The 14,718-nt window shown below is 47.4% G+C and overlaps 1 protein-coding gene across 1 annotated transcript in view; it reads left to right on the top strand.

The window, feature by feature from the left end:
* The first annotated feature begins 8,763 nt into the window (after positions 1-8,763).
* SLC44A2 (solute carrier family 44 member 2 (CTL2 blood group)) overlaps positions 8,764-14,718 on the top strand; it is a 28,304-nt gene continuing 22,349 nt past the window's right edge. Inside the window, exon 1 of the mRNA XM_061190494.1 lies at positions 8,764-8,900. Within this exon, the coding sequence (XP_061046477.1) occupies positions 8,870-8,900 (31 nt within the window). The 5' untranslated portion in view covers positions 8,764-8,869. The remainder of the gene's footprint in view (positions 8,901-14,718) is intronic.

Genomic DNA, 14,718 nt, shown 5'->3' with positions numbered 1-14,718 from the left:
GCGTCTCAAAGGGGAGGCCACCAGGTGAGCGGCGCAGTCTGCCGACGTGAAGACGCTGCGGGGGCGGGGAGGGGCGGAGTTTCGGATGGGACAGCTGCCCCGCCTCACTTTCCCTTTGCGCCCTGGAGGGCTGTTGGGTGGGGACCCCAGACCAACCAACTATGCGTCCAGCCAACCATCCACCCATCCATCCATCCATCCATCCATTCATTCATCTATCCATCCAACCAATCAACCATTCATCCATCCACCCATCCACTCATCTTTTTTTTTAATTAATTGATTAATTAATTTTTAATTTTATTTTATTGTTTTGGCTGCGTTGAGTCTTCGTTCGTTGCTGTGCCCAGGCTTTCTCTAGTTGCGGCGAGCAGGGGCTACTCTTCGTTGCGGTGCACGGGCTTCTCGTTGCGGTGGCTCCTCTTGTTGCAGAGCACCAGCTCTAGGCGCGTGGGCGTCAGTAGTTGTGGCGCGTGGGCGTCAGTAGTTGTGGCACGCGGGCTCAGTAGTTGTGGCTCGCGTGCTCTCGAGTGCAGGCTCAGTAGTTGTGGCGCACGGGCTTAGTTGCTCCGCGGCATGTGGGATCTTCCTGGACCAGGGCTCAAACCCACGTCCCCTGCACGGGCAGGCGGATTCTTAACCACTGTGCCACCAGGGAAGTCCCCATCCACTCATCTTGTTTCTTCTGTCACTCCCACATGCATGTGCGCCCCAATAGAGCAGGGACTTTGTCCTTTTCATGTCTGTGTCCCCCGGGCCCAGTGCTGGGTGCTCAATATGTGTCTAATTAATTAATTAATACCATAAATATTTACTAAATAATTTATTCTTTCACTCAATGACAGGAACTGTGAGTTACACTCTTAGCAGGACAAATGTAGCTGCCTTTTTTTTTGGCCACAGCCATGTGGGATCTTAGTTCCCCGACCAGGGATCAAACAAGCGGCCCCTGCCGTGGAAGCTCAGAGTCCTTTTTTAATTTATTTTAATTTATTTTTGGCTGCATTGGGTCTTTGTTGCTGCACGCGGGCTTTCTCTAGTTGTGGTGAGCGGGGGCTACTCTTGAAGCGCAGAGCCTTAATCACTGGACCGCCAGGGAATTCCCCAAGTAGCTGCTTTTATTGTTATTCCTAATGTTACTCTTTAAAATTTTTTTTAATTTAAAAAAATTTTTATATTGTTTTTAAAGGTCACACTCCATTTGCAATTGTTACAAAATATTGGCTATATTCCCCGTGTTGTACAATACATCCTGTAGCCTATCTTACACCTAATAGTTTGTGCCTCACCCCCATCCCTATACTGCCCCTCCCCCTGCCACTGGTAACCATTAGTTTATCCTCTATATCTGTGAGTCTGGTTCTTTTTTGTTGTATTCACTGGTTTGTCGTATTTTTTAGATTCCACATATAAGTGATATAATACAGTATTTGTCATTCTCTGTCTGACTTATTCCACTTAACATAATGCCCTCCAAGTCCATCCATGTTGCTGCAAATAGCAAAATTTTGTTCTTTTTTACAGCTGAGTAGTATTCCATTGTGTATATATACTACATCTTCTTTATCCATTCATCTGTTGACGGACACTCTAATGTTACTCTTTTTTTTTTTTTTTTTTTAAATTGGGGAATTCCCTGGAAGTCCAGTGGTTAGGACTCCATGCTTTCACTGCCGAGGGTGTGAGTTCGATCCCTAGTCAGGGAACTAAGATCCCACAAGTCACAGGGCGTGGCCAAAAATAAATAAATAAATAAATAAATAAAATAAAATTTATTTTATTGAAGTATAGTTGATTTACAATGTTGTGTTAATTTCTGCTGTACAGCAAAGTGATTCAGTTATACATATATATACATTCTTTTTCATATTCTTTTCCATTATGGGTTTATCACAGGATATTGAATATAGTTCCCTGTGCTATACAGTAGGACCTTGTTTTTTTCTTTTTAATTAATTAATTAATTATTTTATTTTTGGCTGCATTGGGTCTTCGTTGCTGGGCGCAGGCTTTCTCTAGTTGCAGTGAGCCGGGGCTACTCTTCGTTGTGGTGCGCGGGCTTCTCATTGCGGTGGCTTCTCTTGTTGCGGAGCTCGGGCTCTAGGCATGCAGGCTTCAGTAGTTGTGGGTTATGGGCTCTAGAGCGCAGGCTCAGTAGTTGTGGCACATGGGCTTAGTTGCTCCGCGGCATGTGGGATCTTCCTGGACCAGGGCTGGAACCCGTGTCCCCTGCATTGGCAGGCAGATTCTTAACCACTGCACCACCAGCGAAGGCCAGGACCTTGTTGTTTATCCATACTATATATAATAGTTTGCTTCTGCTAATCCCAAACTCCCAATCCATCCCTCTCCCACCCCCTCCCCCTTGGCAACCACAAGTCTATTCTCTGTGAGTCTGTGAGTCTGTTTCTGTTTTGTAGATAAATTCATTTGTGTCATATTTTAGATTCCACATGTGATATCATATGATATTTGTCTTTGTCTGACTTATTTCACTTAGTATGATAATCTCTAGATTCATCCATGTTGCTGCAAATGGCATTATTTCATTCTTTTTTTATAGCTGAGTGGTATTCCATTGCATATATGTACCACATCTTCTTTATCCCCTAATGTTAACTCTTTTTTTTTATTTTGGCTGTGCCACGCAGCTTGTGGGATCTTAGTTCCCTGACCAGGGATCGAATCCGGGCCCTCAGCAGTGAAAGCGTGGAGTCCTAACCACTGGACCACCAGGGAATTCCCTCCCCTGATGTTACTCTTATTCATTCCCAACGTATTTATAAGGTCCTACTATGTGACATTAGGATGTTGATAGAATGTTGAAAAGATAAATGGTCATCATTAGTATGACTATAATTGTTATATTATTCACTCAACCAACATTTATTGAGCACCTACTGTGTGCTAGACTGGATATATGGAAGCCATTTTCATTATGGTGATGATGGTTCATTCAGTGAGTGAATATTTATTGAGCACTCCTGTGGCATTATGGATGGTGACGCAGACAAAGCCACTCCACTGCTCTCCTCCTAGGGAGGGCGAGAGGTATGCAACTTGAAAACCAAAAAATAAGGTGACCCTTGGGAATTCCCTGGCGGTCAGTGATGAGGACTCCATGCTTTCACTGCTGAGGGCCCAGGTTCCATCCTTGGTCAGGGAACTAGGATCCCACAAGCTGTGAGGCTGGCAGAAAAAAAAAAAAAAATCCCTGATAAAGGTGGGAGCCCTGAAGGCAGGGAGTTGGGTGTGTGTGTGTGTGTGTGTGTGTGTGTGTGTGTGTGTGTGTGTTGGAGAATAAATGTGGGGCTGTGAGGCAGGGAGATCAGAGAAGGAGCTGACATTTGAGAAAGTCCTGAGGGTAAATGGTGATGTGATGAGATCCCATTATTGCCAGGGACTATTTGCTGATCCCTTAACTGTGTTGAGGTTCATGGGCCTCCCAACCCTCAATTTCCACCATGATCTTCAGAGCAGGGGCAACCCAAGAGAAAGTCCCACTGCAGAGCCTGGCACAAAGCTGGTAGTAGTATTGTTTCTGTTGTTGTTCGTGTGTGTGCTGGTTGAGTGCATGGGCTCTGGACCCTACTGCTTGGGCTCAAGTCCTAGGTATGCAAGCAGCCAGCTGTATGGCCTCAGGCACCTGGCTTCCCCTCCCTGGATCTCGGTTTGCACATCTGTGAAATACAGTTAAAACTGCACTTTCCTATAACCAACAAGGACCTACTGTATAACACAGAGAATATATTCAATATTATGTAGTAACCTATAAGGGAAAAGAATCTGAAGAATAATGTGTATGTGTGTATATATATGTATATATATAGATAGATAGATAGATAGATAGTATAACTGAATCACTATGCTGTACACCTTAAACTAATATGATATTGTAAATCAACTATACTTCAATTAAAACACACACACAAATAAAATAAAAAAGAGAAAAAATAGGCAGGGATCAATCAGGAACTTGGGATTACATACACACACTACTATATATAATAAGGTAGATAACCAACAAGGACCTACTGTATAGCACAGGGAACCCTACTCAATATTCTGTGATAACCTATATGAGAAATGAATCTGAAAAAGAATGAATATATGCATATGTATAACTGAATCACTTTGCTGTACACCTGAAACTAACACAACATTGTAAATCAACTATACTCCAATAAAATTTTTTTAAAAACCTTGCAAAATGAAAAACAACGAGAAAAAAATAGGAAAAAAGGAAAAAAAAAACAGAACAAAATAAAAACAAACACAAAAAAACACAGTAAAAAAACCCGCTGCTCTTTCCTAATGAGGTTACAGTGCAGCTCAGCTGAGTAATGACATGCAACACGATGCTTGCAACTGTGCCTGGGATGGAGCCGATGCTCAATAACGTTACTATTATTTGCTATTATTATTATTATTTACTGTATGGCAGTTAAGGGTACAGGTGCTGGGTTTGAATCCTGACTCCGCCATCAGCTGTAAGGCATTGGGCTAGTGATGGCACCTCTTGTGCCTCAGTCTCCCCTTCTGTTAAATGGGTATGAAAGTCGTGGTTGCTGTCTCCTCAGGCTCCATCACTGAGTTACTAGGCATAACTCAATGCCTGGCACAGCACCTCCCCTCCCAGCTCATCAGCTACTGTGGACCCTGGGTTCCACCCCAAGATTGTTGGCAGGGAAGTTTGTAGTGGGGAGGGGAAAGGAAAGGGAAAATAAATCTCAGCCTGCCTGAGAATGATCGTGCTCCACAGAGGGAGGGAGGGTCCTGCAGGGCCTCTAGGGGGAGACACTCAGCTCTCCCATGCTTAGTCCCTCCTTCCCCAAACCCAGCCCCAGGTCTTTATCAGCCCCTGAAGGGGGGATGGGCATCCCCAGAGGGGACTTGAGGAAGGAAGGAGAGAGGACAGCAGCTATCAGAGCCACCCATTGCCTCTAACATCATTCACTGAGCACTTATCTTCATGTCCTCTTACAGAGAAAGAGACAGAAGCACAGAGAGGTGAAGCCACTTGCCCAAGACCACACAACAATTGAGCCAGAATTTGAACCTGAGTTGTGGAGTTTGAGACCTGGGTCCCAGCCCTCTTCTGTCTCATTACAGGATACAAGCATTACTATTACTAACAATAGCTAACCCCTATTTGGTGCTCACTACACTCAGGGGTTCCCTTAAAAGTCTCCCATGTGCGAGACAGTGTTCTGAGTTAGGAAACCTGTTATCTCCATTTGACAGGTAGGAAAACTGAGGCTCAGAAAGAGTGAACGATTTGTACAAAAATCACCCAGCCAGCGGAGGCAGAGCTGGAAATTCTAGCCCTGCAAAGCCCAAGGTTTTAGGTTGCCTCTGCCCAAAAGAGGGGTGTCCTTCGTGCCTCGACCAGCCCCTTGCTCAGAAGGTAAACTGGGTGGATTGAGGACACTGCCAGACCCTCGCCCCAGCCCCAGCATCATTGAACATTGCAAGGGCCCTTCTCCTGGGGCCCTCAGATGTTTTCAGGCAGTAAACAGAACCTAAAAGCCTGGGCCCAGCGCCCTGGAATCTGAAACTCAAGGTCTGTTTGGCTGAAAAATTCATGAGCCCAAAAGCTTCAGTGGGATCAGAGAACAGAGCAGCTCTGTGTGCCCAGCTGCCCCACTGCAGCTGCAACCTCCCCCATCCCTAGAGGCTGAGGCCCTGCCCCAGTTCCTCCTAGATGCCTACAGGGACCTTGCCTCTAGACACACCCCTTAATCTCTTCTCCACACCACTAAAGGCATCTCCCTGAAACTCACAGCTCCTACGGCCCTCCCTCACCTTCACATCGCCCAGGGCTCCCCATTGCCCTCAAGCTGCCCTGCTTGGCAAGGTTTGACCCCTGATGACCTCTCCCAGGAGGCACGCTTGAACCCATTGACTCAGACACACTGACATCCCTAATTTCAGTTCTCCTCTCTCTTTCTCTTCTTCCTCTGGTACATGACCACTTAGTGCATGATGCCTACCCTTCTTGCTTTCTCCACCTGGTTCTCACTCAGCTCTCAGGCCTCCTCTTCAGAAGCGCTTTCTGACCTCCCACCCCCTGTCTAGGTCAGATTCCTCCTCTTTGCTTTCCCAAGTCTCCTGTGCCCCCATCACAACTGTGTTGCACCATATTTTTAAAAAGCTATTTTAAACTTTTATTGTGCTAATATATATTTACCACATAAAATCTGCCATTTTATCCATTTTAAGTGTCCAGCCCAGTAGCATTAAGTACATTCACATTGTTGCACAACCAACATTGCCACCCATTTCCTGAACTCTTTTTCTCTTTTGAAACGGAAACTCTGTCCCCAGTAAGCAATAACTCCCCATCCCCCTCCCTCCATCCCGCGTGGCATGCGGGGTCTTAGTTCTCCAACCGGGGATCGAAACTTCGCCCCCTGCAGTGGAAAGGCAGAGTCCTCACCACTGGACCGCCAGGGGATTCCCACGGAATCTATTTCTTGTTTTTTTAAATTTTATTTTATTTATCTATTTTTGGCTGCGTTGGGTCTTTGTTGCTGTGTGCAGGCTTTCTCTAGTTGCGGTGAGCGGGCTTCTCATTGCGGTGGCTTCTCTTGTTGCAGAGCACGGGCTCTAGGCGCCCAGGCTTCAGCAGTTGTGGCTCGCGGGCTCTGGAGCGCAGGCTCAGTAGTTGTGGCGCACGGGCTTAGTTGCTCCGCGGCATGTGGGACCTTCCCGGACCAGGGCTCGAACCTGTGTGCCCTGCATTGGCAGGCAGATTCTTAACCACTGCGCCACCAGGGAAGCCCCGGAATCTGTTTTTTGACATAGAGTTTTCATTACCCAAGAAACCCTTGACTACTTTCTTCCACTAAAGAGACAGAGAGAAAGATAGATAGAACATGATAGATTAGGAAAAAGTCCCCTTTGCCTCCCCTCCCCCATCCTGGTCCTTCTGACATCCCCTATAAAGTTGAAATCTTTTTCTGTTGTTATGTGCAGATGTGTGCGTGTGTGTCTGTTTGATGTATCTCTCTCTCTTTCTCCTCATACCAAACGTAACCGACTAAAAACAACTTGCTATTTTTACTCACCAATAGGACCTGAAAGCCTAGCTGAGCTACTCTGCAGGGTTATGGCTGAGGGGTGTGGAGTGTATGTGGAATGTGAAGTTAGCCTTCACGGGTTCAAATTCTTGTTCAGCTCAGTGCTCACCAACTGTGTGTTTGTGGGTAAATTAGTTACCCTCTCTGTGTCACTTTCTGCAGCTGGAAAATGGTTGCAAGGAGTAACACAAAACACTTAATATAATTGCTTAATCTCCCTGTGTCATTGTCCCCAAAGGGAAAAAGGTGATAAAGATTTAATGAAAAGCACTTAATACCTCGCCTGATGCTGACTAATCTCCCTATAAACATTTACCCTTGTACTAACCTGCAGGGCCGCCTCCTTCTTTCTTAAACTATTGAGATAGTTCCCACTTTTAAAATGTAACATATATTAAGAAAGGGCAGAAGTCAAGTAACTGTGACAAACTGAACCCATCTGTTTAACCACAGTCCTGTTTCTGTCCCCCCAGGAAGTCACCCTATGGCCTTTCCTGCCAATCACTACCAACAGCAAAGGCCACCTCTGATCCATGTTCCATAGGTTGATTAGCTATGCCTGTTCCAGAACTTCATATCAAAGTCTCTGGCCTTTTTCACTGGGCATAATGTCTTTTTTTTTTTTTTTTAGATTCATCCATGCTGTGGCACTTACCAATAATAGTTCATTCCTTCTTCTTGCTGAGGAGTATTCCATGGTATGGATGGACCATAGTTTGACGAACCATTCACCCATTGATGGACACTGGACACTTGGGTTGCTTCAAGCTAGGAGCCATTATGAATAAAGCTATTATAGAGCCGCTATGAACATTTGCATACACATCTTTGCGGGTTTCTTTTCTATTCTTTCTTTTTTTAGTGGTTTTGGTTTTATTTTTCTTGGGTAAATACTTAGGAGTAGAATGTCTGGGTCATATGGTTGATGCCCGTTTATAAGAAACTACCAGATCTTTTTTCCAAGTAGTTGTACCATTTTACATTCCCACCAGCAGTGTAGGAGAGCCCCATTTGGTCCAGATACTCACTAACACTTGGTACCCTCAGTATTTTGAGTTTTAGCTATTCCAGTGGGTATGTAGGCGTGTTATTATCAAGTTTTAATTTGCATTTCCCTGATGACTTCATTCTTTTCATCCATTGTATGGTGTTTTCTGTTGTATTGTGTTGTATGCACCCCTCAATTGGTGGACATACATGTTCTCCACCATTTTTTACAAGAACTCTCAAAACTGCAGGTAACACCTTTTGGCACGTACTCGCCGTGCATATGGTTTCTCCAGGATCAGTGGCAGAGAGGAATCGTATAGGGTGAACACGGTTTGGATTTAATCTTTCTGCCAGAGAACATTCTGACCCACAGCATCAGCTCACCCCGCTTGATGTTACCAAACTCTAAAATTCTTGCCAATCTGATGAATGAAAAATAGCATCTTTTTGTCTGTTCACTGGCACACAGTCGACACTCAATATCTATCTGCGAATGAGTGGATGGATAGATGATTGAATGAATGACGACTGCTCCTTGCCCACTAAACGAACCTAGAGGGTCTCTCGAGAGCCCAGATAGGAAACAAAGGTTGGGGCTCCACCCCTTCCCGAGCCCGACCCCGCCCCTGAGTCCCTCCCCCACCCGCTCGGGACTCCCATTGGTGGGGTCGCGAGAGGATGACCAGGTGGGAGGGGCGGGCCCGGGTCCGGGGCGGGGCGCTGCAGCCCGCGGAGCCTCTCGCCCTGCCGGGCTGGGGTCGCGGTGGCACAGACTCCCCTCCCCGCCCGCCGCGGCCATGGTGGACGAGCGGAAGGACGGAGCCTACGGTAGGAGCCGCCTCTGGCCCGCGGCCGCCTCTGCTGAGTTCGGGGGCCTTGGTGGGGGGAAACATCCGAGATCTTAAACACCCGCGCTGCAGCTGGGGGCCTCCTGCTTCCCGGCCTTGCATACTGCTCTGCGCCGAGCCCACACCCACCTGCTCCCGCCAGGTCGCCCTGCATCCGCTCTCGGGATCCCCTGCTCCCCCTCCGGCTGATGGGCCGGGACACACGGCGCATGCTCCGCCCGGGGAGGTCCCGTTATCTGGGCGACTCGATGCAGGGCGGGGGAGGGGAGGCACGGCGACCGGGGCTCGGAAAAGGACCAGGGCCCCAACCTCCCCAAATCCTCCTCTTTCAATTCCCTTTGCCCACTTCTTCCTCTTGCTCACATCCCCCTAGAAGTAGCAGTCCCGGGCTTGCGGGCAGATGGGGAAACTGAGGCAAGACTGGGCAGACCCAATGCTGGGGTGGGAGGCGATCGGGTCTCGCCCGCCGTCTGGGAAGGGCGGAAACAAGGGCGCCACCGGCGAAGGTACAGGAAGGAAACAGGAAACAATTGAGAAACTTTCCCCGCCCTGTGCAAGGAGCCGGGGGTGCTCGCTCCCATTTCGAGGGGTCCCAGCGACAGGGACCCCCTCCCGCGAACCTCTGACGGCGGCCTTCGCCTCTGGGCCTATGGGATGGGGCAATGATGAGGCTTCCTCCCCACCCACGCCCTGCAGAGCTTCCCTTCCCGGGGTTCCACGGAGAGGTGTGCGGTCCTCAGTTTCTCTTTTCTCCTTCATTTTGGGTCCCCAGGGCTCAGGTGGGCACACGGCCCACGTGGCACTGCCTTGGGCTAAAGGGGCTCTGCCACCCCTCCTTGTGTGCCTGAAACTTCCTGGAAACTGTGAGATCGAAGGGCCTTGGGGAGGGGGCCGGAAACCGCTCAAAAATAATCAAGAAAAAACGAGCTGGCTAGAGCTGTGCCTCCCTCCCCCCAGGGACTGTGGCCTTCAGAGGCTGCAAAGAGAGACAGATAGGGGAGGCTGGGCTCTCCCCGCCCAGCCCAGCCAAGAGCCTGGCAACTGCACAGCCTCTCCCCTCTCTGCTTGAAGCTGCCAGCCCAGACCTCCTGAGGGGCCCCCTTGCTCTTGGTTTTGGCCCAAGCTCCAGACCCTGTGGCTGCCCGTGCTGTGCGTCCCTTCGGTGTGGCTGGCTGTCTCTGATCTGGGATTCTCTGCCTGGGGTCCTGCCTGCCTGTGGGCAGCACCTGAGGGATCTTTGGTCTCCCTGAGGCAAGCCTGGGGGCAGAGTGGACAATGATATGATTCACCCAGCCTTGAATTTGGCCAAAGGGAGCCAGCCATGCATGGTCTTGCCAGGAACACACTGGAGACAGGGGACCTATGTGCCCAACAGACCTTGTGCTGGGCACTAGAAGCACATTCCATCGACAAATATGTATTGAGCATCCTTCAGGCACTGTCTAGACACGGAGAACACAGCAGTCAACAGAGTGGAAAAATTCTTGAATAAATAGGTAATTTTAGGTAGGGGGGTGTGTGTGTGTGGTGGGGGGAGGATCATCTGGGATTATTTTAGGTGACCAAGGGCTGGAGGTTGAGCCAGCCATGGGAAGATTTAAGCAAAATGTGGCAGAGGGAACAGCAAACAAACCACACAGTTGCTTGATTATTTCTCTCTGTGAGGCAGGAGAGTGTGAGATGGAGACTTCAGCTGCGTCTTGCAGCCAGGCCCTCACCTCCTCCAGAGGGGCCACATGGCTTGAATCCTCAGAGTGGGCGGGGGGGGGGGATGTCTTGCTTAGTTTGTAAGTAGTCCATTCTCATCAGAACCAAAAACCTAGGGTCCTTGCTCTGCCCTGTGAAGTCCCTGCCAGATAACGAGATTTCCTTTGGGAACAGTGTGCTTTGGAAAGAGTGGCTCACAAATCCTCCCCTGTACCCCAGTGCCTTCCCATCAGTCATTGTGAATTTAGTGGGTGATATCAGACAGACATAGGCTCAAATCCTGGTTGGTTCTGATGCATACAAGCTGTGTGGCCATGTGCGAGTTGGTGACCTCTCTGAGACTCTGTATCCTCATCTGTAGGGCTGGGCAGACTGTACTGGCTGGTGGGAAGTGTTTTGCACAGTGCCTGGTAAGCTGTACGTGCTCAGGAGGGCTCTGGGACTGGTGATACTGGGGACATGGATTTTTCCATGAGCTGCTGGAGAAGCAGCCCTATCTGTTGAGGCACATACTTGGACAAGACTGGGCAGGACAGAAAGCTCCTTCCTATCAGACACCATATCTAGAGGAAGGCAGCATCTCTGAGGAAGCCAGGAAATGGCTCCCGGCCCCGACGGATGTCAGCAAGAGGCACTGCCATCCTTCCCAGCCCACTCTTGGCGTGAGCAGTATGGAAAAAGATTCTAGAACCTAAAACAATAGACTCTGATGGGGTTCGGGGACTGGGAAGAAAGTCATGGTGCTTGTTTTAAAAGCAGATTCCATGGCTCATTTGCTAGAGAGTTCAACTCAGCCAACAGTAGGGCTCTGGCATCTGAATTGTTAAAAATATTGTGGAAGAGGGTATTGTTAATTGTAACTTTTTGCAGGGGAAGAGATAATACATTCACCTGCTTCAAAAAACAAAAGATACAAGCTTTATCATGAAAAATCTCCGTCTTGCTCCCTCTCCCAACATCACACTTCCTTCTTGGGATGCATCAGTATTACAACATCTTGTGTTTTCTTCCAAACAAAGTCTAGGCCTTAGACCTTTGCATGCAATTATATACATATTCTTTATTTAGTGGCTTTGTTTCCCTTTTACAAAAATGTCAGCAAATCCCTAGAGTACTAGCTTAATGAAGCAAGAAGGCATGTCTGTTTGGTTTGAAGGTGTATCCACAGTGCCTGGCACATAGCACATAGTAGGTGCTCAACAAATATTTGTTGAATGAAAAGGTGTTTGTTTCACATCGTGTTGCTTTTTTTCCTTTTTCTTAATATATGTCGGAGATGATCCCTTTCTCATATCAGCACCTGGAAACCCTCCTCAATCTTTGCTGATGGTTGCATTAAGCTGTGCATTTGTGGGTGGACCCTCTTATATTGAACCAATCAAGGGGAATATTTTAAACATTTTTTTTAAGATGAAATTTCATTTTATTTATTTAATATATTTTGGCCCTGCCCTGCAGCTTGCAGGATCTCAGTTCCCTGACCAGGGATCAAATCTGGGCCATGGCAGTGACAGCACCAAATCCTAACCACTAGACCACCAGAGAACTCCCTAAAGTTTTTATTGAAGTAGAAAATTCATACGTAAAAGGGTATAGATTCTAAATGTATGAGGTAACCAGCACCTAGATCAAGTAAAAAATATTACCAGCTTCCTGAATCCCCTCATGCCCAAGGAGGGCCTATCATTATTAATATTTTTTTTTAAATTTTTGTGGTAAAATACATAACATAAAATTTACCATCTAAACCATTTTTAAGGGTACAGCTCAGTAGTATAAGGTATTGTTATTACATTGTTGCACTGTGGCCTGTTTTTGTAAAGCCAATGGACTAAGAATGGCTCTTATATTTTTAAAGGGTTCTTAGAAGAAGAATATGTGATAGAGGTGACATTTGAACCAGAAAGCTTAAAATTTTTAATACCTGGCCCTTAGAAAAAATTTGCAGATCCCTGGTAAGAACCTTCTCATCACTGCAGAAAGTTCTCTCCTGCCCCTTCCCAGTCAATCCCCAATGGGAGAGTAATAATAATAATAATTATTATTATTTTGACCACACCACGCAGCTTGCGGGATCTTAGTTCCCCCACCAGGGATTGAACCTGGGCCACGGCAGTGAAAGTGCCAAGTCCTAACCACTGGACCGCCAGGGCATTCCCAGGGAGGATTATTTTTAAACAGAATTTAAAGTTCTTTTATAACAAAATTAATATATTCTCTCTGCTGGGCTGGGGGTAGGGGCTGAAAATTAAAAATAAGCCCTCAACCGCACAGAAGATTTTAGCTTTCCAAGTGAAAGAACCCTTCACATACCCTCAGCTAGCTGTCCTCACCCCAGAGGTAAGACAGCCAAGAAAACTCTTTCCAGAGCTTAGACTATTTATTTCTGTGTGTATGTGTGGCATCTGTATCTTTTTTAAGCCTCCTCAGGCTGGTTTAATGAGAAAGGGTACTGTTCCTAGCATGGGCTACTATGTTGCCTTGTGAGATGAAGAACCTCGCAGATGCGAAACAATGTCTAATTATGTTAGTTTGTGAAATAGCAAAGTGGGGAACAGGGTGTGTAGCAAAATGGGGGATGAGGGATAACCATCTAGAAATCTGCTTGGGAATGTGCCCTGTGGACAGTGTCTAGAAGGGAAACCAGTGAGAGGAATACCCCCAGGGAGAGGAAGTGAAGGCTCTGGGCCAGGGGTGAGAGGGAGAGGGATTTTTCTTAGTCCAAAGGCTTGTTCTGCCTGAAGTTGTTTTTTTGTTTTAATCTTGATAAGCATACAGGTTACTTAACATAAGCAAGTTCATTCATAACTTCCTTCAGCAAACATTTATTGTGCAGGTACCGTGTGCCAGGTTCTGTCCTAGACCCTGGAGACCCAGCACTTGTCAAGCTGAAATTGTAGAAAGGAACCCAGACAAGATACTAAGATGAATGGAGAAAATTCTCACAATGTCAGAGAAGGTGCTCTGGAGAAAAGTTTAGCAGGAAGGAGGGATAGGAGTGATCTGTAGGGCCTGGAAGCAGGGTTTAAAATTTCAAACAGGATCAGAGAAGGTCATCCTGAGGTGACCAGAGGAGTGAGAGAGGGAGCTGTATAGAATGTTTCAGGCAGTGGGCAAGGCATGTGCAAAGGCCCTGGGGCTGGAGCGTGTCTGGTGTGTTTGAGGAGCAGCCAAGAGGCGCGTGTGGCTGGGGTGGAGAGATCAAGGGGCTATAATGGGAGGAGGTGGGGGCAGAGAGGGGATGGGCAGAGTGTACAGGGCTTTGTGGATCCTGGGAGGACTTGGGCTTCTGTTCTTTTTTTTTTTTTTTTGGCCGTGCCACGTGGCTTACAGAATCTTAGTTCCCCAACCAGGGATTGAACCTGGGCAGTGAAAGCGCGGAGTCCTAAGCACTGGACCACTGGACTGCCAGGGAATTCCCTGGGCTTCTGTTCTGAGAGAGGTGGGAGTCATTGAGTTCTGAGCAGAGGAGGGACCTAGCCTGACTCAGGGGTTCACAGGTACCCCCTGGCCTTTCTGGGGTGCAATGGCAGAAGCCAGGAAACCAGGCCAGAGGTGATAGCACTAGTCAAGGGACATGAATCGCCTTGTACCAAGGTGCTAAATAAATGAACATCTACAAAAAAGTTAAGCAGAGTTCTGACTCTCAGCCAGGTTCTGGAACCCAGGATTGGCTCCGTTCCAGTCCCAGCTCCATTCTTCTAGCTCTGTACTAGCAGAGACCTTTAGTATCCCTGAACCTTTCATATCTGTACCTTTTGCATATCTGAGCCTCAATTTCTCCATCCAGAAAATGGGGTTAATGACAGTATCAGCTCCCTCTCGGGGCTGCCTCAAGGGTTCAGTGAACTCATGTGGGTATAGCACTTAGCTCAGAGCTGGGTCTACAGTACATGCCTAGTTAATCGGAGTTATTCACAGAGCACACAGTTCAAGAGCATGGTATAGATAACCAACAAGGACGTACTGTATAGCACAGGGAACTCTGCTCAATACTCTGTAATAACCTAAATGGGAAAAGAATTTGAAAAAGAATAGATACGTGTATATGTATAATGGAATCACTCCGCTGTACACCTGAAACTAACACA

The sequence above is a fragment of the Eubalaena glacialis genome, chromosome 4 (genome assembly GCF_028564815.1).
Source record: "Eubalaena glacialis isolate mEubGla1 chromosome 4, mEubGla1.1.hap2.+ XY, whole genome shotgun sequence".
NCBI classification, from domain to species: domain Eukaryota; kingdom Metazoa; phylum Chordata; class Mammalia; order Artiodactyla; family Balaenidae; genus Eubalaena; species Eubalaena glacialis.
This window is presented reverse-complemented; position numbering and strand designations above follow the sequence as displayed.